General features: G+C 37.2%; 4 protein-coding genes across 5 annotated transcripts; 3 read left to right on the plus strand and 1 right to left on the minus strand.

Moving 5' to 3' along the window:
- Nucleotides 1–1,991: 1,991 nt before the first annotated feature.
- On the plus strand, nt 1,992–5,307 carry LOC124646300 (cysteine desulfurase, mitochondrial). The gene is made up of 8 exons (XM_047186420.1): nt 1,992–2,211; nt 2,532–2,611; nt 2,684–2,938; nt 3,025–3,190; nt 3,409–3,693; nt 3,939–4,112; nt 4,251–4,383; nt 4,488–5,307. Exons 1-8 carry the CDS (start codon nt 2,088–2,090, stop codon nt 4,639–4,641), a joined length of 1,371 nt encoding a protein of 456 aa, XP_047042376.1. The 5' UTR covers nt 1,992–2,087; the 3' UTR covers nt 4,642–5,307.
- LOC124646301 (ras-related protein Rab-30) lies at nt 5,205–7,066 on the minus strand. Of its 2 annotated transcripts, XM_047186422.1 has the most exons (4): nt 6,988–7,066; nt 6,685–6,905; nt 6,342–6,586; nt 5,205–6,259 (listed from the first exon to the last, which is right to left on the minus strand). In XM_047186422.1, exons 2-4 carry the CDS (start codon nt 6,862–6,864, stop codon nt 6,061–6,063), a joined length of 624 nt encoding a protein of 207 aa, XP_047042378.1. In that variant the 5' UTR covers nt 6,865–6,905; nt 6,988–7,066; the 3' UTR covers nt 5,205–6,060. The 2 variants fall into 2 exon arrangements, with proteins under 2 accessions (XP_047042378.1, XP_047042377.1); XM_047186421.1 differs by lacking the exon at nt 6,988–7,066 and having other exon boundaries at nt 6,685–6,968.
- Nucleotides 7,067–8,361: 1,295 nt separating this feature from the next.
- Nucleotides 8,362–12,837, plus strand: LOC124646299 (MPN domain-containing protein CG4751). The gene is made up of 7 exons (XM_047186418.1): nt 8,362–8,790; nt 8,958–9,074; nt 9,360–9,594; nt 9,669–9,762; nt 9,953–10,122; nt 10,232–10,480; nt 10,567–12,837. The coding sequence occupies exons 1-7, from the start codon at nt 8,572–8,574 to the stop codon at nt 12,204–12,206; spliced, it is 2,724 nt and encodes a 907-aa protein (XP_047042374.1). The 5' UTR covers nt 8,362–8,571; the 3' UTR covers nt 12,207–12,837.
- A 232-nt stretch (nt 12,838–13,069) lies between these two features.
- Nucleotides 13,070–26,662, plus strand: LOC124646298 (chitin synthase chs-2-like). Its single transcript, XM_047186417.1, has 24 exons — nt 13,070–13,448; nt 13,848–13,959; nt 14,596–14,840; nt 14,927–15,093; nt 15,948–16,281; nt 16,583–16,779; nt 16,919–17,231; nt 17,537–17,757; nt 17,957–18,045; nt 18,130–18,281; nt 18,374–18,636; nt 18,893–19,103; nt 19,253–19,453; nt 19,915–20,141; nt 20,453–20,620; nt 20,829–21,134; nt 21,363–21,592; nt 21,978–22,110; nt 22,469–22,621; nt 23,034–23,210; nt 24,546–24,713; nt 25,071–25,299; nt 25,566–25,729; nt 26,307–26,662. Exons 2-24 carry the CDS (start codon nt 13,859–13,861, stop codon nt 26,442–26,444), a joined length of 4,587 nt encoding a protein of 1,528 aa, XP_047042373.1. The 5' UTR covers nt 13,070–13,448; nt 13,848–13,858; the 3' UTR covers nt 26,445–26,662.
- The last annotated feature ends 818 nt before the right edge of the window (nt 26,663–27,480 follow it).

Raw genomic sequence — 27,480 nt, forward strand, 5'->3', positions numbered from 1 at the left:
TATAATTTGTTGACCTTTCCTTGCCTTTACATTTTTGAAATTGCTCTTTTTGTTAAAGTTAATAGAAGCCTATTTTTAAGTTTATCGGAAAGCAGACACAGAGACGTAAATTTACGATCTCAATACCAAAATTTATTACGCACTGGAGGATATAAGACTGCTTTGTTTGGGAAAAGTGCTTTTGGCATGACACCAGCTATTTTTAACCACATCCCAAATAGTATTAAACAAGAACCAGTAACAATCTTCAAAAAAAAACTAACTAGACTCCTCTTGAATAAATGCTACTACTCTGTATCTGACTTTCTAGCTGACACTTTTTAGTTGTATAAGCATTAAGCATGTGTAATGATGAATTGCATCATATCAAATGTTTGCATGCCAAAATGGTAGAATGTACTAGGATGCTTCAACATTTTCTGTAAACACCTTATTGTAAATACCTACATTCTGAGCAAATAAATGAATATTATTATTATTATCTTGTATGTCTCTCTCTACCAGACCTCGGGACTATAGGGTCCCGGATTTTTGGGAGGCGAACGTGGGGCCGAAGCCAACACGCTGAAGCCCTTTTGAGACAACTTTAATGAAATGGTGACACAAAACCGACGATTATCCCTGTATACACTATAGAAATGTACCCAAGGACAATCCCCGGTTCTGTGCTAAACTATTGCTAACTATGGATGAAAACTACTTGGGCTATTGTGATGGGATGCTAGTGGACTAGGAATGGGGAAACTACGGGAACTATGGCACCTGCCGATAACAATGTAATAAATACACGTAAAAATGGCAGGTGGAGACTCGCCAACTCACTTACTGGGCCCCCGGGAATCAGTCGCTAAATCGCAACAAGGGGGCAACAGGTACATGAGCGGCTGAAGGGTGAGGATACCTCGGCGGACTTTAAACGCAGATCACGCGCTCCCTGTGGGTCCAGCATCACCGGCCCACTCGCCACTTACCACGAGGCACCTACCCTCCGAGTGGGCTGTTAACCCTGCTCTAGCGACTCCACTCTGACCGGCCGATGAAGGCAAGCCAAGAGGCGGGAGACCTATCCCCCGTCATGCTTCACTCCGGCAGGCCGGAGATGGGGGACAGTATACTCTCCCTGGAGCACTCGGATATATAGCCCCGCGGGGTCGCTACTCCCCGTCATCCGCCTCAGATGCCCTGCGGGGCTTATTATTATTATTATTATAAATGTACGTCTCTTCCAGACCTCGGGACTATAGAGTCCCGGATTTTTGGGAGGCGAACGTGGGGCCGAAGCCAACACGCTGAAGCCCTTTTGAGACAACTTTAATGAAATGGTGACACAAAACCGACGATTATCCCTGTATACGCTATAGAAATGTACCCAAGGACAATCCCCGGTTCTGTGCTAAACTATTGCTAACTATGGATGAAAACTACTTGGGCTATTGTGATGGGATGCTAGTGGACTAGGAATGGGAAAACTACGGGAACTATGGCACCTGCCGATGACAATGTATTAAATACATGTTAAAATGGCAGGTGGAGACTCGCCAACTCACTTACTGGGCCCCCGGGAATCAGTCACTGAAAAGCAACAAGAGGGCAACAGGTACATGAGCGGCTGAGAAGGGTGAGGATACCTCGGCGGACTTTAAACGCAGATCACGCGCTCCCTGTGGGTCCAGCATCACCGGCCCACTCGCCACTTACCACGAGGCACCTACCCTCCGAGCAGGACTAACCTTGCTCTAGCGACTCCACTCTGACCGGCCGATGAAGGCAAGCCAAGAGGCGGGAGACCTATCCCCCGTCATGCTTCACTCCGGCAGGCCGGAGATGGGGGGCAGTATACTCTCCCTGGAGCACTCGGATATATAGCCCCGCGGGGTCGCTACTTCCCGTCATCCGCCTCAGATGCCCTGCGGGGCTTTATTATTATAGGTACGCGGTACGTAAAAAAAAATCTTGATAATCATTTGACATCCCACAATTTGTCAGTGTCAAATTCTCTTTTCGGAACGAAACGGAACTGTCATATGATTCTGACTCCGAGTGGTGCAACAGAAATATATTGAAAAATCGATCAATATATTTTCAAAATGTTCCGTATATCTAAGAATATTATACCTGCGCTTACAAAAACTTTGTTGAAAAGCACAAATCAAAGCCAAAGCCCGAGTATATTGATATTCTTACATGGACCAAGGCTATTATCCGATAATGGTGAGTAAACAAAACAACGAAAAAATACGTATTATTGCACTTTTTGCATTAAGTATCTGAAGTAGATCTTTGATCTCTAAACGATCATTACAGTTTAGAATTACGCGCATTTTTTCTCTAATGTATACAACAGCATTTGACAATATTTATGTTGATTTTTCCATCGTATAACTATGCCGACGAGGTATATTCCATACCTTGCATAATATATTTTGTTCATGTAACAACATTGAATAATTCCAGAACATTTAACATCTTTCGTTATTAAAATTTATTTGTGTTAATAATTGTAACCTCAAATTACAATATTGTTATTTCAGCTGGTTCTGGAAAATTCGCAGTAAAACATGAAGACCTTGGGCGACCATTATACTTCGATGCTCAAGCCACAACACCTATTGTGAGTCAATGCCATTTAAATTGATAAATCATGTAATTTAACCAGTTACTAACTATCCTTGTGTCATTTCAGGATCCAAGAGTCCTTGATGCTATGTTACCATATCTTGTGAGTTACCATGGCAACCCACACTCACGCACTCATGCATATGGATGGGAGAGTGAGGCAGCAGTTGAAAAGGGCAGAGAACAAGTGGCAGACTTGATTGGAGCTGATCCAAAAGAAATTATATTCACATCTGGAGCAACAGAGTCCAATAACATATCCGTGAAGGGAGTGGCACGATTCTATGCACCAAGGAAGAAACATGTTGTTACTACTCAAATTGTAAGGAGTTCAATTTATCAAGAATTTAATCAACATACTATAAATATTTAACAATATGTAAACATTACTTGTTTTTTTTTTGCTAGGAACACAAATGTGTGTTGGACTCATGCAGGGCATTGGAAGGAGAAGGATTCAAGATAACATATTTACCTGTAAAAGAAAATGGTATCATAGATATGAAGGAACTTGAGAAAGCACTTACACCAGAAACTAGCCTGGTATCTATCATGACTGTTAACAATGAAATAGGTAATTATTTCAGCATTTTGTTTTAATAGTTATTTACTTAGGATAAGATCATGTTTTTTTCTTTAAATAGAATTGCTTTTGGCATGAGCTCAAAGTTATATTATTAGAAATTTTTAAAATGTTAAAATAAAAATTTGCTACTGAACTGTTGCAGCTGAACAATCCACTGTATGATGCACATAAAAAATCAATTATAACAAACTTGTTTTAATTTTAAGGTGTTATGCAACCTGTTGCTGAAATTGGTGCACTATGCAAGAGCAAAAAGGTATACTTTCACACTGATGCAGCCCAAGCATTGGGCAAGGTCCCAATAGATGTTAATCAAATGAATATTGACTTGATGTCAATATCTGGACACAAAATATATGGACCAAAGGGTGTTGGTGCATTATACATCAGACGCAGGCCTAGAGTGAGAGTTGAGCCAATTCAAAGTGGTGGTGGACAGGAGAGAGGAATGCGCAGTGGGACAGTACCTACACCTCTAGTTGTAGGACTAGGTAATACTTTTTACTTACTATTCAAAAGTTGAAACATCTCGTCCAGTCAACAATGCTGGCATAAATCACACCAAAATCTCCAAAAATAGTATTAAAGGCCAGCTAAAACCGTTTTATGCATTGAGCACATTGATCTCATATCATGAGAGTAAAGGGCAAAGTTCTTTGGAAATGACTTAAGTATCTTATTGATTTGACCATGAATTTGTTTAGTGTCTAATTAACAACATTTTGTTTGTACACAGGTGCTGCATGTGAAATAGCCAAACGTGAGATGGCATATGACCAAGCATGGATGGAAAAATTGTCACAGAGATTCTTAGACAAAATATACTCAAAATTAACTCATGTTATAAGAAATGGCGATGCAACTCAAACATACCCTGGCTGTATAAATTTGTCTTTTGCATATGTTGAAGGTATTACAGATAAGATATTTATGTTGTTATGACAATTAAAAAGCAATTAATATTATCTGTTAACGACTCTGTTTATACAACACTTTGTTGTTAGGGGGTCATAAAAATAAAGTTATCTAAAGTTCTTACAAATTTCAGGCGAATCTTTATTGATGGCTCTCAAAGATATTGCGTTATCAAGTGGCTCAGCGTGTACGTCGGCGTCGTTAGAACCATCATATGTATTGAGAGCGATTGGAACAGATGAAGATTTGGCACACAGTTCTATAAGGTAATCACATCATGTTTTTTTTTCTCAAATGTTTTCATAAGAACTATAACATGTACCCTATATGTATATAGAAATTAATCTGAATCAATTTATTGTTTTCACAGATTCGGATTGGGAAGATTCACCACAATTGAAGAAGTAGATTACACAGCTGAAAAAACAATCAAACACGTAGAGCGTCTAAGAGAAATGAGCCCACTTTGGGAAATGGTCCAAGAAGGAGTAGATATCAAAACCATTCAGTGGTCGCAACATTAATTTCATCCTGATTTTTGTATAGTAACGTTATTCCAATTAATAGTAGTAGGTGCTGTTATGACGCGATGTAAGGAAAAGATCTGGTGATTATAATGAAATGTTGGTTTATTAATTTATATATTTGTAACTAACAAGGAGTAGAGTCAAAAATGTGACTGCTATATAAGCGAAAATTGTACACAGTGCAATTGACCTTAACCAATAAGAGAATGGTTATGTCAAAAACAAAATACTTAGCTTGTTCTTTGACCTCAATTAACAGCAATAAACCTAAGTGGTATAAAAATAAGTGTATTATCATTTATTTTTAAATATTATGATTTTATCGAAATAATTGCCTCATTTAGTTGCTTGAACTGCATAGCTTCAGACCTTGATAATACTATATTGCTCAATGCACTGCAATGCATAATGATCATTAGTATGATTATTTGTTTAATTTAGGATTAGATTCACTGTTACTTTATATATGTCTAATTATTTAATTGCCCTCAATATAAGGGTGTCAAGATCATTGAATTGTAAGCTTCAATATAGAATGTAAAGAAAAACAACATTGATAGTTATATTGTTAAATCAGTGTTTAATATCAACTTACAGTAAAACGCAGCTGCAGCAAGACTTCTGCAGTTTTTGTTTATGTTTAATAAAGTACAATTTCCTGTGTCAAACTGTTTTGCTAATCACATTCCAAAATTCCTGTACTTATATAAATATTAATGAATGACATTCTCGTAAGTTAACCAAAGTTTAAAGAGAAGGAATGATAAATATGGCAAAAAGGTATCTGGTTCACATATCTATACTGTAACACTGAAGATGTTTATGGCAAGAAACATCAATAACATTTTTATAACATATGTCTACACTGCCACATAAAAAGTACATTAAACTGAACAGTTCAACAAATCACAAAGGTAATAAACACCGCTACAGAAAAATAAACACTGGATGAAGTGTAGTCTAAAAAAATACATCTACTGAGATTTCAAAATTTGATTCTTGGCTCGGAATGATCAATCAACCTATATAATGGCTTAAACTACATAATACTGTTAGGCCATTTAGCTTTCATCCATTTGAATACTGGAGATACAAATAAACACAACAAATAAAATCAACAACCATAACAAATTAAGAAGTTGCACAGCATCTTCTATTAATTATTTATACATATGTACTGAAGAAAGATTGTAAATACAAAAGTTGCTTTCCTAAGCTTATTACGTTAAGAGTTGTCCTTTTTAGAAAGTCATAGAAAATAAACTAAGTGACTTAGCAGAATTAGGCATCCTCAATGAACTTATACTAATGCTTGTTTTTCACTTTCAGTTATTCTATTCATCAAAGCTATTTTATTATGCACATAATAGCTTAAAAATATACAAATTATGTTAATTAAAGCAACAAATACATGAATCAACAACTACATGATGGCTCCTCCACAGGTTCAGGGTTTGATATCTTGAAACTATTGTGATCTAAGGTTTGCAGTTCAATTCTTGATCTATTTGATTCCACTAGCTGAATTGCAATATCAGTAAACATCTCCTCAATGCCTTGTCCAGTTTTACATGAAGTTTTATATGTGGTGCTGATAAGATTGTGACACTGTTCACTGTAACAAATAAACAGAATTATTGAAAATTCAGACCACATTATGAACATCAGAAACTTGAAAAAGAAAAGACAATATTTACCAAAAAGTTTCAATGTCAGCATCAGTCACTTGCGGAGATGAGCCTTCCAAATCAGATTTGTTTCCACATAGAAATATTTTAGCATTCTCTGCATATGTTACAATGTCCAACAAATGTTGACTTAGGACATGAAATGAGGATGCATTGTCAAGAGAGAACACCAGTATTGCTGCCTCAGCAAACTTGTAGTAGCTTGAGGTAACAGAAGCAATTCGTTCCATGCCTCCGGTATCCCATAGTTGCAACTAAAACGAAATAAAACCTGTTTATTGAGTATTCAAATTAACAGAGCGATGTCCAAACATATTGTCCCTGAGCACTGTATAAATTAAGATAGAATTACCTTGACGGTTTTGTCTGTAAGCTGATACGGTTTTTCAAAGTGGTCCAGTCCTAAAGTTGACCTTCTGTCTGAATTAGGAACAAATGTATTGTTGATAAATCGACGGAAAATTGAACTTTTCCCAACTCCGTATTCGCCACACAATATCACTTTCAGCACTGGGGTTTTAACAACAGCCATCTTTGAACAACTTATCTATAATAACAATGCTCCAATGTCAGCTGTAATGAAAGAAGAAATCTTATTTAGATTTAGCAAACAAGACTGGATAAATAATTAATTTTATCGCGCAACTGCACACACCCATTCTCGTCTCGTTGACATGTTATTACTAGTGATGTGCTTAGCACAAAGTCACAATATAAACGGGATCGACATTTTTTATAGTTCTATATATCTGTACCTCAAATACTTCTCAAACTCTGTAGAACAAATATAGGTATCAGTTTGAAGAATTTGAATTCTGAAGATATTGTATAAGATGTCTTTTCAAAACGATTAATCTATGTAATTGCAGAAATATATAAGATCGAATTATTTTTTTTTAGATTGAGACTTGTCTAAGTATCGCACTCACTTGGGTACCTTGTTGTTGTTACAGCATTTTTATCGTCCCACTGCTTCGCACAGGCCTCCTCTCACACGGAGAAGTATTGAGCATTAATCTTTGGGTACATACCTATATTAGGTGAAAACAAGGATATCAATGTCTTAATTTTAATCCCTATTGGCGATAGATTGCATGATATGCGATACCTTTGAACCTAAAATATTTCGTGAAACTTGATCGAAAATCACTTGATCGAATACTTTTAATAGAAAATAATTCTTTAATCCAAGAGCCCTTCTTTCTCTCGTGTTGGCTCATCTCTAAACATATCAAATTCATAGGGCTGTTCCCGTTCCAATTAACACCGGGAAACCTTAAAAATGTAATGTAACGATTAACTAGGATTAATAAGATTAATTTATGTGGGATGATTAAAATAATTAAATTAGAATTGTAATATTATTTTCCTTTAACGAAATCTAACAAAAACATTAAATGCACTGTTATGAATGAAGATTTTTAAAATGTCTTAATACAATTGTGTAGTTTACAGTACTTCTTATTCTTTTAAGGGCGTATCTTGTAAGAACTGTAAGCGCCTTTGATTTTTCTACCGAGATTTGTAGAGAAAAGAGAGTAAATAGATGAAAAAAATCGTGTAAAGCTGCGTTTTCACTAAATTCTCTAAATACGCTGCTTTGATTATTTTTTCTGCTCTACATAATATACTTTTACACACCTAGGTAGAAAAACACATATTAATACGTAAATAACGTAATATTCTTAAATTGATTAGGTCATGATACTTACTAGGTCTACCGAGCCCTGCATTACCATGTTTAGAGTTTTTAAGTTAATAATCCAGCGCTCTGTTGATTGAGCAGTTACGGTTCACTTTTCGCCAAACCCTTTTTAGGAACAGTGTTAATGGAACTACATCCTAAGTTGCCTTTTTCTATGAATGTTACATTTGTTAGGTAATTAATAACTCGAGCATTTTTTTATGAAATTGAGTCCAAATGGATCGTCTAGTAAGTTTCAAATATATAATACAAAGGAAGGAAGTTTGTTATGATTTGCTTTATACTTTATTTAATATTGCAAGATGGCAATTAGAAGGGCGTCAAGTCGATGTCAAACTATTATTAATGTCAAATAATCACAAAATGCATTTTGTGGTTTTTGTGTGATTTGTTTTGAATTTGTTGATAATCGTAAAGAGAAGTAAGAAATTAAAAAAGATAATGCTCGGATTTTGTGAATCAACGTGTGCTTGCGCCTGTTAAATAAATAATATAGAAGTATATAGAAGTGTTCTTTTAAAATCTGCAACTACAATGGATCTTCAAACATCGCATTTGGCTGCAGCACTGATGTCTAGCCCAGCATTGCCAATGTATAACAACTCGTCGGGGGAGGCACCGGCAACGGTCACCTCACCCCCCAGTAATCCAAATGATGAAGCCAAAAATGAGAAACCAAGTGAAACACCAAAAGAAACTCCCCCTGAAGAAGAAAAAGAAGAAATTGCTAGCGGCGAAGAGTTTAGTGATGAAGTGAGTAATAAAACTTAATTAAAGTAATTCGATGAAGCTTATTAGCCCTACGGTTTTGCTGATACAAGTCTGATCTAATGTTTATGTCTAAGTATACTAATGCTGCAGTAAGTTTTAAAAACATTTTTTGTGAATCAATCATCATTAATATACCTTTTGTTCTCTAGGAAATGGAAGCACAAGCTGGTAGTAAGTCAATGCCAGGCAGGGGAGTAACTTTACAGATGCTTTTAGAAGAAAAGATGCTTGAACCGGGAAATGCAGCTATGACTATAGAATATCTAGTAAGTAATACATATAAGTAGAATGCAATTTATGGTTTGAGACATATATTAAAATATCATAGGTTAAAATATGCTTTGTTACGTACATTGGCCATACATTACTTTTGCTTCATTTTGTATGATTGTTTGTCTATGTATCGGTGTGACTACGTATTTTTAAATTGACCTGCAGTATAATATATGATATGGAACATATACAAATGGAATGCTAATAAAGAATTGAGTATTGAGTATAATATGTTTTTTGCCACATTTAAGTAGCTAAGTTTACATTTTTTATTCTAGGGCCAAAAGTTTGTTGGTGATCTACAAGCAGATGGGAAAATCAAATCTCATGAAACTGAGACAATATTTTGTTCCCCATCAGCTTGGGCGATACACTGCAAACGCATAATCAACCCTGACAAGAGGTCCGGATGTGGCTGGGCCTCTGTAAAGTACAGGGGAAAGAAACTAGATACCATTAAGGCTACCTATCTTCGCAAAAAGCAGCTTCAAAGAGAAAATATGCATTCTGATGGTTAGTACATTTTTACAAAGGTTTATTGGAGTTATGCATAAGCAATATTGTTTAATTCCTTATTTAAATTGCAGAGGAGATAGAAATGGAAGTTGAGAACCCTCCAGAGCCACCACCACAGAGGACTGTTATGAAACACAATACTGTGCCAAACAGAATGATGCAGCAGTAAGTATTATATTTCTAAGATTTAACTAAAAATCATACATATAAGCCTTAGTTTCAGACAGCTACATTGATCCAAGCTAATTCCTTGGATAAAAAATGTTAACAGAGTTTTCTTGACAATTAACATAATAGTCCTCTTAAATGTTGGCAAATACTGACTTCAATTTCACTAAGTCAATTTCTTTTTCAGTGATGCCAACATGTTGATAGAAGCAGTGTCATTCTCTTCAGCTGGTAAAGTGCAGCCATTCCTGGTTTCAGTCAGTTCTAATGCCAGTCTTGTACTAGATATCCACTGCCATTTGAAAAAAGAAGAGGTTTATGGCTATTTAGCTGGCACCTGGGATTTGAATAGCCATAGTAAGTCCAATTTTATTTATTTATTTATTTTAATAAAACAAAATGTCTTACACCCATATAGACATAATCAACCAAGTTTTTATTTATTTACTATACTTGTTTCTTTCAGATGTCATGATAACTCATACATTCCCCTGTCTCATCACTAAGAATGATACAAGACCACGAGTTTTAGTGGAACTTGAGATACAAATGGAAATCGAGAAATTAGGTCTGACTCTCCTTGGTTGGTACCATTCTCACCCAACTAATCCTGCCATGCCAAGTCTGAGAGATTGTGATAATCAGCTCGAATATCAAATCAAAATGAGAGGACCCAGTGAAATATCATATATTCCTTGCATTGGAGTTATTTGCTGTAAGTTACTTTACACAGAAATATTGTTATTATCAACCACTTAATATTAAAATGTCGTTACGCATATTTTTTTTTCTACATTACAGCACCCTACAACCCAGAGAGCCCAGTTTTAGAATCTTCACTGACATTCTTTTGGGTGATGCCCCCACCAGAGCAGAGGCCTACAGAGTATCCTCGACCACTACTCCTGCAGTACAACATGGTACATGACAGCCATCTATCCACTCACCCCATGGAGCAGATCAGGAAAAGCATCAAGTACTACACCACATTCTCTGATGAGACTTTTGTTGATTTTAAAGAAAACTTTAAACCTGATATCACTTACTTGGACAAGCTAAAATGCACCTTAACTGCTAAATTCCCGAGAGAGCAGAGTGATGGCTTACTTTGGCATTTCATTAGAGACGAGTTAGGCTGCTCTTCCGAAAACGACGATAAAATGGATCTCGATGCTCTATTAGCGGTTCCTCAACCAATTCCTGTGTCTAAACCAAGTCAAGTGACATCTGTCCCCAACTTCCCTTCAGTGAGTACGTTGCAGCAGATGGTGAGTCGGCCGGCGGGTGTGCCACCAATTAATGTGTCGTCCAGCATTGGATCAGGCTCACCTCATAAGTTCGAAACACCTCAACTGAACATTCCAGTACTACCTACATCTTCTAAATCATCATCAAAATCTGCGACGCCTACCCTTCCGTCGGCATATCCGACTGGATTAGACATGTTGACGAGCATGGCCCTTGGATTAGGTTCACCTAATATGCCGTTGCCAATGGGTGCCTCTAGTCTTGAGAGCCTAGCTGCTGCAAATAGCATGCTGACTGGTCTCACTCCAGGCATGTCTTCGAGTTTAGCTGCTAGTTTATCCGGCAGTAAACTGCCCGATCCGCCTTCTTACGCTGCGTCATTGCAGAATTTGACAAGCAGTATTGGAAGTTACGACAAGACACCGAGTAGCACGGCTACTAGTACCACCGCCACGGGTACCATCCCCGCCAGTCTGGCCTCCAACCTCATGATGAGTTCGGCAGATATAGCTAATGCTTTATTCTCAGCTAGCAAATATTCCAGTGCGGGAATATTGGGAATACCAGACCCCATGTCTAAATCTACGTTGGCTGCAAATAATATGTTTTTGTCACCGTCTTTGATGAAAATGCAGGAATCTCTTTTAAAACCTCTCTCTACTAGTAGTCCTATATCTACTAAGGCTGGTCTAGATCAGAGCATGTTGATGAAATCTCCTCACGACTTGTTGAAAGGCAATAAAGACTATTTGCCTCCAGATTTTGGAAGTATTGGAAAAGGCAAACCGGATTCTTTGGATAGTATGAAACTGACTGAAACAAGTACTTCATCAAAAGCAGAAACAGCTAAATCTGAGAGTATGGACGTTCAGGCGACCGACTTTAGTATGCCATCACGAGTCGGTGGAGAGTCATTCTTGAACCAGATGTTAGAGCTGACTAAAAAGACTACGATGCCCGATTATTTATCGGATTACAATCAACCGTTGAAGTTGACTAAGGCTGAAGATTTATCGACATCTGTGCCTCCGTCCAGCCACTCCTACATGAGCTCGTCGAGTATTGTGGATACGATAGCGCAAGTCGCGATGGGGAACTTTTCCAAGCATGACGAACCTAAAGACTATGCGAAGGAGACTGATTACAGTACGAACAAGGTCGGTTCGATGCCCGGCAATGATAGCGAGAACTGATAAAGTTTTTTATTTTTATTACAGGACACAATAACAATTGTATTTAAAATGGCTAAAACTGATTCTTTTGAACTGATTTTTGAGAAAGCACAACTATATAATTAGAATAATATAAGATTGGTGTGCGTAAAATAATGTAATCGATCTCTACTTTTGATGTCTGAAATATTTATTATTTAATTACCTGTGATTCTTATGACATTTTAGTATCTCAAAAGAAGTATTTTCTTTATTGTTTGTATGAATAATCTTTGGTTGCATCTATTCTAGTTGGCCAGATTAATTTTATTCTGAACAGTATTTCTGGTAACAATATGTTCAAGTCTGATGGTAAGTTTAGAGAAGTAAGAATACATTATCATCATCGCATTGATTGTGAGGATTTAATTTTTAGGCTAACTAGTTGATATACTGTATTCACTGTGGACTCATCCATTTAGGGACTTAAGATTTAGTAAGAGTAGTGTTGTGATTAATCGCCATTCTGGAATTTTGTGTCGTCTATATTTAAGAATAATAGAAGTAGATTTAGGTAATGTTTATTTTTAATATTTTTAATTATTTTTAATGTTTACCTTATTTACAGTATTTATTTTATATTTAGATAATAAACTTTTGATTGTGACGCGTCTCAGATTGTTTTCTTTGGACCTGGTAAAAAGTACAAAGATTATTTTAATCATTTACTTTGTTATCAATTCAATAACCGTGCAAGTGTTCCGCTATAAGACTATTATAATAAAGACACTATAACGCGCTGCCTGTTGTATTGATAAGTGTCGGCTCTTGACTTAGAGAATGTATCGATAGATCATCCATACAATGCAGGAAAATGACGGTTTCAGTATCAACAAAGTGTTTATTGCACTTTGTTGTTCATACTCAAAATTATTGTGTAAAAATATACCGATGACTTCAAATAGGAGTCATTGGTTATTAATGTAAATAATGAGATCGCATAATGTGATAATAATTTAAATCAAAACGCGATTGATCTTCGATAATGTAGCTAATCAGCGCGATACCGTAGTGACGGCCGTTTTGATATGAGGATTAGGTCTGAACAGGCCAGTACCGATTCAGTATTACTTACCATATCCTCATTTACTTTAGCGAGTTTCCGGTGATAATACTAATATTGCTGTTATTGTTTTCTAAAGAATCAGTTGTGATATATCCCTGATAGTGTCAAATTGTGATAGTGAAATGTGTGTTTCTAATACATTGTATTAATTGCTTGAGGTAAGTTTTCTTTAAGGTCTTTGTTTTTAATTTACAAATGCATTACCGCTTACATTTTTTATGGTGTGCTAGCACTGCTGCTTTTATAACTTTTCCTCAAGAAAAACCTCAATCCTCAAGATATACTTAGCCCAATTACCTGCGGACCTAATATCCCATATTCTCATTCAAGTTATAATCATCATTTCCGTTCATGAGAGCGACTCTAGCGGTTATTTGTCCTTTTTAATGCACCTTCCCCTGGCTAATAGAGTCTGGATCCTAAATTTAATAATACAGTTCCTGGCTTTTAGAACCTAGTAAATGTATGTTACTAAAGTGTACCTACATGAATGTATCTAAGGATATTAATATTAAAGTTTCACCAGCAAGAACCTGTATAGTGACAAACTGTTTCAGAGAAACATCGAATGGCGACGAAACCCAAGACTCCTGGGTTCACAGGTTTGGGAGATGACAGCGAAGACGAGTCGGAGTACACTCCGCTTTATGACGACGTCGACGATTTAGAGTAATTAATATTCCTTTTAATTCGTATTTATTGAATATTGTAAGAGCTAGTGAAGCATTAATGCATAGAATGAGTAGAAGTTAGGACAATATGGTGAACTACAATTTGGTAGTTTTTAGTCTTAGCGAATTCGTATGGATTACAGTTTTCGTGTGTGGCATATTGACGTCATTGTTGTTTATAGATTTCAACGGGTTGACGCAGATAATGCAGTTTGGTTTCGTGGCATGATAACGTCACTAGATTTTGAATTTTACAATACTACATCATCTGGTGCAATTATAAAATTAAAGTTAGAAACACTATTTGTGTTAACAGAGACAAAACAGCAATGGCAATATTTGGCACATAATAACATAATTTTTAACAACATTAAGTAGTGCATTTGTTAGTTTGTTAGTCGTTAATTTTTTAAGGATCTTTTGAAATGTTTTGTCTCACTTCGAAGAATTAATAGCGTGTTTTGATTTTTATGAAATCTAAATTTAGTAAGAGATGAAAATAAAAATTGACAGCTAAGGCCGGGATAGCAAAAACTGATTCTTCCTATCCCGGCCTTAGCTGTATTAATTCATCGAAGTGAGACAAACATTTCAAAAGATCTTTAAAAAACTAACAACTAACAAATTCCTTCAGACAAAGAACAGCTCAAGAAACAAAAGGATGGAATCTGTTCCGAGAACTTCCCGTGAAGAAGGAGAGCGGATCCATGGCATCCACAGCATGGATCGACACCAGTGTCAAGATCCTTAAGTTCCTGGCATACATCACCATATTTGTCGTCGTACTCGGATCTGCTGTTATTTCTAAGGGCACTCTCCTCTTCATCACTTCTCAACTTAAGAAGGGCAAACAAATCACTCATTGTAACAGAGCCTTAGGTAAGTATCCTTGCACTTGTGTGTTAACTGGCCTTTCAAATGATATGAAACTTCAATCTATAATACTTTATTTTGCTTCTCTATAGCTTTAGATCAACAGTTTATAACAGTCCACTCTCTGGAGGAGCGCGTGACATGGCTGTGGGCAGCCTTCATAATGTTCAGTTTTCCGGAGGTGGGCGTATTCTTAAGATCTGTCAGGATATGCTTCTTCAAAACCGCTCTGAAGCCTACATTCCTTCACTTTCTTGCGGTAAGATATTTTTAGTAAAATGTTTTTTGTGATTCTAGCCTCATTTCTGGTCGTTTCCAGACTTTACATACATATAGGTAGTACTTATTTCATGAAAAAATCGGTTCCTATCTAATCTTTGAGAAAGTAGTTGATTTTGTGCTTCTGCATTGAACTTCATCAATGACGTATACCTTACAAATAAAATATATCTTAAATGTGATAACCATTTCAGGGAAATCCCCTCATTCTAGGAGGTTGCTAGTTTATCTTGAAAGATTAAAGAATTCTTGAATAGCTATATAAATATGATAGTTAATCCGCTTTAAATACCTTTAAAGTCTTCAGACCTAAAAACATATTCTCATTTCGTATATTTATGGGCAGATAAGATAATAAAATTCTATTTATGACTAAACGCGAAAAATCTTATCATACAAATAAAGTGCATGTGGATATTAAACTTGCTTGCATATGATTGTCATCTCTTTTGGCCCATAGTTTCTTTGTCAGGGTCCAGCTGATATTAGAATGAGGGTCATGATAACGTTTAGAGTTCACATATTAATCATGTTCAAACAAGATTTTGACTGATGATAAAAGTTTTCACGGTCAGCGGTATCATCTAATTACATATTAGATGTCCTACCGTTGACAGTGACCTAGGTTTGGAAGAAATGTAGGGACGAAGAGTCTTATATCTTGCGTGATGCTTATACTGGTATGGCGTATCTTAGTGGCTCTACTGCGATATCGTTGTCGTTATATCAATCAAATGTAGGCCTGTTCAAGTGTAAATAAGTTATTAAGCTATGACAAGTTGCACCGTATACCTACTTACTACTTAGATTTAAAATCACACTTAATTGTTTCAGTCTATAGTAATAGAAACCCTGCACACTGTCGGAATCGCGATGCTCGTTCTGATAATCCTGCCCGAACTAGATGTTGTTAAAGGCACAATGTTGATGAATGCGATGTGCTTCGTGCCAGGGCTTCTGAATGCCCTGTCCAGAGACCGAAACGAGCGCCGATATGTTTGGAAGATCATGTTAGACGTACTGGCGATCTCCGGCCAAGCTACTGCCTTCGTTGTCTGGCCTCTCCTTAAAGGCGATACTATTCTATGGACTATTCCGGTAGCTTGCGTGTTTGTTTCACTCGGCTGGTGGGAAAACTTCGTCGGCAGCTCGGATCAACAATGGTCAGGTAAACAATGCGCTATATTTTTGTTACGATATTTTATTGCATGTGAACTTATCAGGTTATTGACAGAATTGGTACTTCAATTTCTCTTTTTTAGGCTTAGGTTAATGAGAGGTTAAACTATTACATGTTTATCGAGTATTTATAATAAATGCTTCAAACTGATTTAAATAGGATTTAAAAACACTCTGATACAAGTGCAGTGGCAAGGGCAACCAGCCAGAAGTTACTATGATTAATACTAATAATATTATAATCCATTTCTCTTGAAAGGACTTAAATATCGATAACTTATTAATTACAGTTCTTCGACCTCTTCAAGAACTTCGAGATGGTTTAAAAAGGACTCGTTATTATACGCAGAGAGTTGTGTCTGTTTGGAAGATATTTATATTCATGTGCTGCATCTTGATATCTTTGGAAATACAACATGATGACCCTTTTGCTTTCTTCACGAAACTCACCACTGGTTTTGCTGACCGCTTCTACATCGTACATGAGGTAATTTACACTTCAGTGTTATTTTTTCTTTCTTAAAAATAAAAATAAATAGGTACCTATTAAAGGCGAAAAAGATAACACTTAAGTTTTTATAATCTGCGTGTAGACGCAGAAAGCTAAAACATCTCTTTTGGTTCAGGTTCAAGCAGTTAGAGACGAGTTCGAAGGCTTCTTGGGCTACGCAGTGAAGGGATTAACATTAGAAATACCAGCGTCATGGTCGACCCCACTATGGGTGGTTCTCATCCAAGTCTTGGCCGCATACGTGTGCTTTGGCGCCAGTAAATTCGCCTGCAAAATCCTCATTCAGAACTTCAGCTTTACATTTGCACTGAGCCTCGTAGGACCGGTCACTATTAACTTCTTGATTGCCGCATGCGGGATGAGGAATGCGAATCCTTGTGCGTTCTACCGAACTATACCTGATTACTTGTTCTTCGATATTCCACCGGGTGAGTTTAATTAATGGCTATGATTATAATAGTTTTAAGTTATAGATAGCTCTACAAATTCGTAAGTGACATTCGTAATAGTTATAATGTGGTTTGTTTATAAAGTGCGCGCCACCGTGTCCCATCGCTGTTGACGGTAACATCCGCCGCCACCTCTGAAGGACCAGAGTTTGATTGTCACTTAGGAATTTGCCAAGCTATAAGTCACCATATCACTACAAAATTTCCCTTTTTTTCAAATATTCTCTATATGACTCGTTATAATTACTTCTTAAATGTGTCTGCAACGGCAATTTCTTCCACAGTGTACTTCCTAAACGAGTTCGTAGTACGCGAAATGTCATGGGTTTGGTTGCTGTGGATTGTCTCTCAAGCCTGGGTGACCGCTCACACGTGGCAGCCGCGGTGTGAGCGACTCGCGGCCACTGACAAACTGTTCGCTAAACCCTGGTACTGCAGCGCGGTGATAGACCAGTCGCTGTTGCTGAATAGGACCAAGGATGACGACACTGATATAGCGTTAGAGGTATACTTATGTTCTGGTAAAATTAAACTATCAGTAGGTGATCATTAAAATTTTTGTCGAAGTTTTAATTTTTCGATCAGTTTTGTTTTAGTGGAGGCATTATTTAGATCAGTTTCTGTTGAAAATGCATTATTATTACCATATAGTAATACTTTTTAAACTAAGTGTCATTAGTCATCACCAATGCCATTTATTCTAGGACCTCAAAGGTTTGGATGCCGATGCTGATTCTATAGTTAGCGGGGAAAAAGTTTCAAAGGATGTCAAGCCCTCTGACAGCATAACAAGGTAAGTGTTTGCTTAGTAGGAGATATTATAAACGCTGTTTAAGTATGTGTATGTGTATTCTTTAAACATATCTTCCTTCTCCAGGATCTACGTGTGTGCAACTATGTGGCACGAAACGAAAGAAGAAATGATGGAGTTCTTGAAATCCATTTTCCGTCTCGACGAAGATCAGAGCGCTCGAAGGGTTGCACAGAAGTACTTGGGTATTGTCGATCCTGATTATTATGAACTTGAAGGTGAGTAACTTAAAAATTTGTACCTAAAATATTAAGTGACTGAATTCTGATGATAAGTGAGCGATAACAAAAAAGTCCCCTTAACTTTACAGTGCACATTTTCATGGATGACGCGTTTGAGGTATCCGATCATAGTTCGGAAGATTCGCAAGTGAATCGTTTCGTCACGTGCCTCGTAGACACTATCGATGAGGCTGCCTCAGAGGTCCACCTTACCAACGTTAGATTAAGACCCCCTAAGAAGTACCCCACCCCATACGGCGGCCGACTCGTATGGACACTGCCAGGAAAGAACAAAATGATATGCCATCTCAAAGACAAGTCCAAAATAAGACACAGGAAAAGATGGTCTCAGGTAAACTATTTCATTGTTGAAAATTTTGAATGCTCAAAAATAATTATTAAGAAACGATAACGTATCATGATAATGGAATGTAGCTTTAGATAACATTGTATTTCATTTAGCCAGAGTTTTTGTATGGCTGTGCTTATCCGTCATCTTAGATGCGAAGAGATAAATTGTTTGTTGTTGATTAAAATAACTTGGAAAATTTAAGAATGTGCCTTATCCGGTTAGAGGATATCAAAATTGTATGTTTGTTTATAAACAGGTGATGTACATGTACTATTTCCTCGGCCACCGTTTGATGGACTTGCCGATCTCTGTGGATCGCAAGGAGGTTATCGCTGAGAATACTTATCTGCTGGCTCTGGACGGTGACATTGACTTCAAGCCCATAGCCGTCACCTTGCTTATTGATCTCATGAAGAAGGACAAGAACTTGGGAGCAGCGTGCGGACGCATCCATCCTGTGGGCTCTGGTTGGTTTAAAGATAACTTTAACATTTCTTCTTTTCCGAATATTTTTTAAACTTACCTGGCAATTTGATATCTATTCTTACTTCTGTAGAACTGTATACCGTGTCTGGATACCTGGTATTTTATTAATTAAGACATCTATATTTTTCAGGCTTCATGGCTTGGTATCAAATGTTTGAGTACGCTATTGGTCATTGGCTGCAAAAGGCGACGGAACACATGATCGGCTGCGTGCTCTGTAGTCCTGGATGCTTCTCTCTGTTCAGAGGAAAGGCTTTGATGGACGATAACGTCATGAAGAAATACACATTGACTTCTCACGAAGCCCGACATTATGTACAATACGATCAAGGTATTCAGAATTCGTATTTTTATCATCACAAATCGATACGATCGATTTTCCACCTTGATTGCTTTCCTTTAATCTGCCAAATTGAACGAAGGCCGTGCAGTTTTTACTGTTATAGAAAACATGAAAGCGATTATGAAGGTCTAACTTATTAGGTGTTGGACGACATTTTAGTAAATAACTTACTCTCAATAGATAATAAGTAGGGTCTTAATTTCCCCTTACAGTTGACTTTTCACATTAGATACTTAAATTGTCTATATACATTTTCGACAAAGCTTATTTAGCTAGGCAGTATTCTAGGCATATTTAATTCACATCATTATTTATATTCATCATCATCATCATCAGCCTATCGCAGTCCACTGCTGGACATAGGCCTCTCCAAGTGCACACCACTGAGATCGATTTTCAGCTTCTCGCATCATTTATATTATCCTTAACATAAAATTTCCAAACCCCAGGTGAGGACCGTTGGCTCTGCACATTACTACTACAACGCGGCTACCGAGTGGAATACTCTGCCGCATCCGATGCGTACACGCACTGTCCGGAACAATTCGACGAGTTCTTTAACCAGCGACGACGATGGGTACCCTCTACTATGGCCAATATATTCGATCTGCTGGCTGATGCTAAACGGACCATCTCCATCAATGATAATATTTCCACGCTTTATATTATGTATCAGGTAAGTTGTAAAATATTATGAAAATATAGATTGAGTGCGCGAGTTACACTGAATGGATAAATGGATAAAAGAGAGAAGTGATTTAGTTTACATTTCTGTAGCCTTAAAACTACTCAGAGTGAGGACAGTTTATTTTGTACATTAAAATATTTAAATTATGCTACTTTAAACTTTATATAATTTGACGTTTATTAGAGGCTATTTTATTAAAATTAGAAGCTTGTACACGATAAATAAATAAATAAAAATCTGCGGCTGGGTTTATGATACCCCTTATTAAAATAGTGTTAACAGGCATGGTTTAATTTCAGTCTATGCTTATGTTCGGTACAATCCTCGGCCCCGGTACCATCTTCCTGATGATGGTGGGAGCGATGAACGCCATCACTCAGATGAGCATGTCCAACGCGCTGATACTCAACTTGGTACCCATTCTCATATTCATCGTAGTCTGTATGACTTGCAAGTCTGAAACGCAGGTAAACTTTTTGTTATCGTTTTTTCCATATGTTTAAACGCGTAAAATTTTTGATATAAGAAAAAAAAATCAAGCTGATCCGCTCTGTCTATCCCGCTATAGAAGCACATTTTTGTAGATTAATAGAAAATGCTTGAGACAGACAATTGATACAATAAATTATATCAAAAACATTGAATTTAGGCAAAAAAACTCTATCAATTTTTCAGCTATTCCTGGCGAGCTTGATAACGTGCGCATACGCAATGGTAATGATGTTGGTCATAGTGGGGATAGTCCTTCAAATCGTCGAGGATGGATGGCTGGCCCCGTCCAGTTTGTTCACGGCCGTTATATTCGGGACTTTCTTCGTGACGGCGGCCCTTCATCCACAGGAGATCATATGCTTACTGTACCTAACTGTGTACTACGTGACCATTCCGAGTATGTACATGTTGCTCATTATATACTCGCTGTGCAATCTCAACAATGTCTCGTGGGGAACTAGGGAGGTGGTGCAGAAGAAAACGGCTAAGGTAAGGATACACAGTCACACTGATTTTATTGCTAAAATAATATTGTTGACTTGTTTTTTTAATTTCTACGCACACTAAGGTTATTTGTTGATAGAAAAAAATAATAATATTTTTCAAAACCGCTAAAATCATTTTCAAGAAAATACTTTAAGCATTGCACAACATTGCAAATAAAACTGAACAGATATTAAAAAATATACATGGATGACATTCTAACATGTGCACCAGGAAATGGAACAAGAACGCAAAGAAGCAGAGGAAGCTAAGAAGAAAATGGACGAGAAGAGCATACAGAAGTGGTTCGGCAAGAGTGATGAAACCAGCGGCTCCTTGGAGATGAGCGTGGCTGGTCTGTTCAAGTGTATGTGCTGCACCAATCCTAAAGACCACAAGGAAGACTTACATCTGCTGCAGATTGCTACGGCGATTGAGAAGATTGATAAGAGATTGGAAGCGCTGTAAGTATTGTTGATCTAGTAATCAGGTTCTTGATGCCAATTTTTTTTAAGCATAATGGAGTAACGGGATTTTTATGAGAAAATAGCTGTTTCCTGCGGTTTCACCTGCGTCCCAAGGGAACAACTTGGATATGGATAAAAAGTACCCTACGTCCGTCCTTTGGTTCTAAGCTATCTACCAGTATTTAGCCAAATCAGTTCTGCCGTTCTTTATTTATTTAGTTTTGGCTCTTCAACAATGACTTATTAATAGTGTAACTAACACGACATTCTTCTCAATATGACAAAATGATGATGTATCTATGTAGATAAAATTCTCAGTCAGTAGTATATAGCAAGATATTTATCTAAATGCTATATTAAACTATGTAAATTCTTTCTTTAGCGGTGCACCTCCAGAAGAGACAGAGCCGTTGAATCGTCGCCGATCATCAGCTGTGTTACGTCGACAGTCGTTAGACCCGCTCGCCAGAGTGCCAGAGTACGAAGAAAGCGATGTATCCAGCGATGTACCTAGGGTATACCAACGTTATTTTTTATTAAACTGACCCATTTAATTTGTTACCAATAGTACTCACCAACACGCATGCCCAGCGCAGTAACTATGAGTAAATCCCCACAGTGCTCGGGGAGGCCTTTGTCCGGCAGTGTACCTGCGTTTTGAGGCTATGATGAGACACGAATATCACTTTTTTCCTTACTGTACTTTTTCGACTTCTTGATGCTGATAAGTTTCATTGAAGACTGTTTTCAAGTAAAGTGACTACTACTTCGTCTTGTTAGGGAGCCCTAGTTTCAGAATTTTGTGTGGCTAATCAAACTAATTTTTTTATTTATTGCAATTTTTGAGTAAACCTCATAATTTTGTCACTACAGGACGAGCGTGACGATCTAATCAACCCGTACTGGATTGAAGACGTGAATCTTCAGAAGGGCGAAGTAGACTTCCTGACCACGGCGGAGACTGAGTTCTGGAAGGACCTGATCGATGTATACTTGAGGCCTATTGATGAGAACAAACAGGAACTGGTATGTATGCTATTGCTTCTATGTTCATTATCAAAAACTAGAAAAAAATGGGACTTCTTTTTTTGTAACCTAGCATATTTCAAATATTGTCACTGCTATGAACAGTCTTTGCGAGAATATAGAGAAATTTCTGATTGATTAGAATGTTACCGCAGAAATGGGTCACTTACGTCTACAAAGTCTTATATTTTCAACGTCTCGCAATTTTTTTTATGTTTTCTAATCCTGTAAAAACATTTTAGGATTTATGTATGTATTTTGCTTGTGCTTTCGGAATAACTGTATATATTTTGCTAGATTCAAATTCAGCAGAAAATAAACATATTTATACTACTACGACTATTCATTCGTAGTCGCATAGTCAGATTTTTCAACGAAGTCAAGAATTTTATATCACTCTTACTTTCCACAGGAACGTATCAAAACGGACTTGAAGAATCTTCGCGACAAGAGCGTGTTCGCGTTCGTAATGCTGAACTCATTGTTCGTGCTGATGATCTTCCTGTTACAACTCAACCAGGATCAGCTGCACTTCAAGTGGCCCTTCGGACAGTCAGCCAGTATAGAGTACGATGATCAGATGAATGTGGTATGTGTTTTATTCATTGTAGTTATCGTTCTTATAGTAGGTCCATCGTAGTGGGCACTGTGGGAACCGGGGCTGCGGGATTGTTCGAAAGAGTTACCGCGGCCCTGGTACATAAAAGGCTTACGATGGAACACAACGGTTTTTAGTCGGTGAGAGACTCCCTCACTCCCTCACAGCTAACCCACAGCGGGCGGGAATCATTTGATGATTTTTGACGTCGTTAAAAAAATGCCCAATTCTAAGTGAATATGTGAATATAACTTATTTCTTTTTATGTACTTGTGTTCTCCCCTACATATTCCCTTGTAGACTCCCTTATTTTTTCGTATGTACTTTCTTATCCACTCTCCTTTATGTACTCGCTTACATATGCCCCTTGGTTACATACTACCTTAAGTACTGCCCCTATATACCTCCATATGTACTCCCGAATTTAATGAATGTGAATTTCCAGCCATTTAAAAATGGATGCATTTATTTTATTTTCTTACTGGTTTGAAATCTAAGTAACCTACATGACCTTTAAAACAAAGGTATGAGAATTGCCTTTATGTTGATTAATATTTCCATAGAATAGACAGATTGTCTTAAACAGTTTATTTAATATCGTAGGTACACGTCGTGATCGTTCAATACAAGTATTTCATTTCGGTTTGCAATTTTGGTGTTCAATGTTACCAAACATGTACTACTTGCGTTTAAGTATGTCTCGTTATCGACAGCAATCTTTATAAACGAGTCAATTAACATGCCCGATTACAAAACTGCTAAATGCTTAATTATTGCCGACAGCACGCAAAGGTTCCGTTTAGGCTTGCCAAAATATTGCAATAGCCTGTACTAAAACAAGATCATATAAAATTCTACTTATATCGTTATCGATAAAAATAACGCAATTGGTCTCTTTTCGTGACTACGTTAATGTGATTTCTGCAGACCTTGTCTCAGAGTTCTTATTGCAAAATTTGACCAACCACCACATGTCGTAGAATTACACAAACCCAATTACAAAAACACGTAAAGCTACCGAAAATACAATGACTTTGTACTCTATTGCCACTATGTTTTTTCTGCATAATTGATAAGTCAGAAAGTCTGCCAGTCAGTCTTACTAAGTCGGGTTTTGCCCATATAACCTGGTTTAGGAGGTCAGATGGGCAGTTGTAGTCCATGTAAAACACTGGTAGGTACTCAGCTGCATCCAGTTAAGCTGCAAAGCCCCCAGCATGCATAGCTGAGAAATGCAGATGACGATGAAATGGCAATTCTTCGTTCCATATTTGATTAATCAAAAATAACAATTTGTGTATATCGTAAACTTCACTTCCTACCCAGTTCCACATAACACAAGACTACCTGACCCTGGAGCCGATCGGGTCGCTGTTCATCATATTCTTCGGGTCCATCATCATCATCCAGTTCACCGCCATGCTGTTCCATCGACTCGGCACGCTCACGCATCTGCTGTCCAATGTTCAGCTTAACTGGTACTTCACTAAGAAGGTTAGTGACTTTCAAAATGGCCGATTGAATTGTCTAGTATTTTGCCGACATAGTTCTTTCTGGAAAAAAAATTGTTCTTGCTAAAGCCCCATAGCCTAACATTTTTTGGATGAATTTAGTGTTTCTTCTTCGATACCATTCTATAGTTGTAGACATGTTCGTTTACAATGTACAACAACATATAAATCAGGGCTATCAGTAACAAAAAAGACACCGAAAAGCACTGGTACTCAGCTGCATCCGGTTAGTTTGGAAGCCAACACCAACATACCAAGTTTGGAAAAGGCTCGGGAGATGATGATGCGTATCAAAAAAGACAAACATGTAAAGATAATTTTCTATTTACTTTCTTAACAGCCGGACGACATGTCAGACAACGCTTTAATAGAGTCTCGAGCATTAGAAATAGCCAAAGACCTCCAACGTCTGAACACGGACGATTTAGAAAAGCGTGACAACAACCAACACGTGAGCAGGAGGAAGACCATTCATAACTTGGAGAAAGGGAAGGATACTAAGCAGAGCGTTGTCAATCTCGACGCCAACTTCAAGAGGAGGCTTACTATACTGCAAAATGGGGATGCTGGTGAGTCGCTTGTCTTTATGACTAGTTCTTTATATTTATAGGGATAAGGTTTAACAGCTGAACGTAACTCGACCTTGATTGGAACATGATTTATATTCACAGTAGTTCATGTCATGGTTAAAGCATACGCATGTCTATATCCTTATGTTTGGCTGACTGCCAAGATTATGCCAGATATACCTTCGTTTAAGAATTAGAACTTGCGTAGAACATAATACAATGCATGCATGTTTATAGGTAACTGTGTAACATATTAATGTTTTCAGAACTGATCTCCCGTCTACCATCCCTGGGAGGAACGACAGCGACGCGTCGAGCTACTCTACGTGCTCTCAAAACTAGACGTGATTCCGTAGTGGCCGAGCGCCGCCGGTCACAGATGCAAGCCCGAGACTCCACTACAGACTTCATGTTCAACTCGCCCGGCGCGGTAACGGATTGCTATAATACACACATATTCGCTCCCAGATGAGACACTACTCCACATTCTTAATTCAAAATTTTCTATGAGCCGCCGATTTTTGGTAGTTTTCGGCGTGCATAAAAACTTCTTGGCAGTTGCTGCGCCTTATTTTTTTTTGCTCATATTGTCTTCGAAAACCAAATTGGGGTGAAAAGAATTTTGTGGATTTTGGCCAGATCAAAAACTTTTTTGGACAGTTTCTGCGCCAGATTTACTGTTAACTGTTGACTTCGACAATGATGTGATTAAATGGAACTTATTCGTGATTTGTGTTTTTTGTTGTATATATGACATTAGTTGGCTGCTAATTGTTATGGAAACACGCTGAAACATTTACTCCCTATACATACTATAGTTCATACACCGTTGACACTTTGCACAACACTCGTATACATACTCGTCACTAACTACTCGTGCCTAATTTTTATTATCAACAACTTCAGGGTGAGCTTTTTTGTGTAATTTCTTATAATTCTGTTTTTTCAAAACTTTACATGTTTTATTATACCTAATTTAATACTGATTTTCGGTTAATTTGACGTAGTTGGAGGATCTTGGCAGTCGGGCGTCGATTGGAGCGTACGTGAATCGTGGTTACGAGCCAGCGCTGGATAGCGAAGTGGAGGACACGCCGCCTCCGCCGAGACGGTCCACCGTGCGCTTCCAAGACCATTACGCGTGATACCGATTACCACCTCTAAGGATGAGATATCCTCGACTGGGTAGTTTTTTTAAAGGCAGTGTAATTTAATGCTAACAGATATTATAAGCAAGACAAATTATATACCTACTTTTACTTTTTATAATTATATACAATATACTTAAAAAGAAAATATATAAAAAGAAATTGTTTTGGATTTTCCTCTATGTCCTTCTTAATTAAATATTTCCAGCATACAACACGAATTATTTACCTATAGTATGACTCCCTCAATTTCTTCTTGTCGAATAGAAACTGTAGCGTGATGTCAGTAATGTAATAATCGCGATTGCGAATTTGTGGTAGTTTTTCGTAGAAGTAAGACACGCAAGGTTCGCGTATGTATAGTTTTTCAGGAATATCGATTATAATTGTTACATTATAATACAAGACTGTTACAGGGATTACAAGGTATATAATTACGTCACAAAAAGCACATGATAAAAGATGTATTGAATATTGATCTTTGCTGGGTTATAAACCTTAACCAAGGAAGAATTGAAAAAAAAAGACAAATGATGATGTAACTCTTGACGCATCATCAAGTAGGTGGATAAAAGTATTTCTCAAAGTAGTTTTAACAAAAGTTCTATCTGCCACTGTGTATAACGTTGATAATATTATATTATAATTTATAATATGATGTCTTCCATTTACGTGTTTTAACGGAAATTATTATAATTATTGTTCGTAATGTGACACGTCATAATTGCATTTATGTAATTATTATAAATATATTTAATTAATTATCACATTTATATTTTTAATTACCAGTATCCTCCAGTTGCTGATTCATCAACAATATTTTCTTCGTAAAATGTTCTAAGTATGTTAACCACATCATACAAACTCTCAACGATATTTTATTACATACATACGTTATTATGGGTAAAATCGAAAGTTTCGACATTATACTTTTACGATGACTGTAAAACTAGTATACTTAGTGCCGACATATTTAGTAGCTTTCATGTAGTGTTGAAAGTTTATATCTCCTCATAAATACTCCAATAAGTAC

Source organism: Helicoverpa zea, chromosome 3 (genome assembly GCF_022581195.2).
Source record: "Helicoverpa zea isolate HzStark_Cry1AcR chromosome 3, ilHelZeax1.1, whole genome shotgun sequence".
Taxonomy (NCBI): Eukaryota; Metazoa; Arthropoda; class Insecta; order Lepidoptera; family Noctuidae; genus Helicoverpa; species Helicoverpa zea.

Coding starts and splice junctions, on each gene's coding strand:
- LOC124646300 (XM_047186420.1), top strand. CDS start 2,088: ATGTTCCGTATATCTAAGAATATTATACCTGCGCTTACAAAAACTTTG. Junction 3,191..3,408: donor GACTGTTAACAATGAAATAG/GTAATTATTTCA, acceptor TTTAATTTTAAG/GTGTTATGCAACCTGTTGCT. Junction 3,694..3,938: donor ACCTCTAGTTGTAGGACTAG/GTAATACTTTTT, acceptor GTTTGTACACAG/GTGCTGCATGTGAAATAGCC.
- LOC124646301 (XM_047186422.1), bottom strand. CDS start 6,864: ATGGCTGTTGTTAAAACCCCAGTGCTGAAAGTGATATTGTGTGGCGAA. Junction 6,587..6,684: donor TTACAGACAAAACCGTCAAG/GTAATTCTATCT, acceptor ATTTCGTTTTAG/TTGCAACTATGGGATACCGG. Junction 6,260..6,341: donor GCTGACATTGAAACTTTTTG/GTAAATATTGTC, acceptor TATTTGTTACAG/TGAACAGTGTCACAATCTTA.
- LOC124646299 (XM_047186418.1), top strand. CDS start 8,572: ATGGATCTTCAAACATCGCATTTGGCTGCAGCACTGATGTCTAGCCCA. Junction 9,763..9,952: donor CCAAACAGAATGATGCAGCA/GTAAGTATTATA, acceptor TTTCTTTTTCAG/TGATGCCAACATGTTGATAG. Junction 10,481..10,566: donor TTGCATTGGAGTTATTTGCT/GTAAGTTACTTT, acceptor TCTACATTACAG/CACCCTACAACCCAGAGAGC.
- LOC124646298 (XM_047186417.1), top strand. CDS start 13,859: ATGGCGACGAAACCCAAGACTCCTGGGTTCACAGGTTTGGGAGATGAC. Junction 18,046..18,129: donor CCCTCTGACAGCATAACAAG/GTAAGTGTTTGC, acceptor TTCCTTCTCCAG/GATCTACGTGTGTGCAACTA. Junction 20,621..20,828: donor CTTGCAAGTCTGAAACGCAG/GTAAACTTTTTG, acceptor TCAATTTTTCAG/CTATTCCTGGCGAGCTTGAT.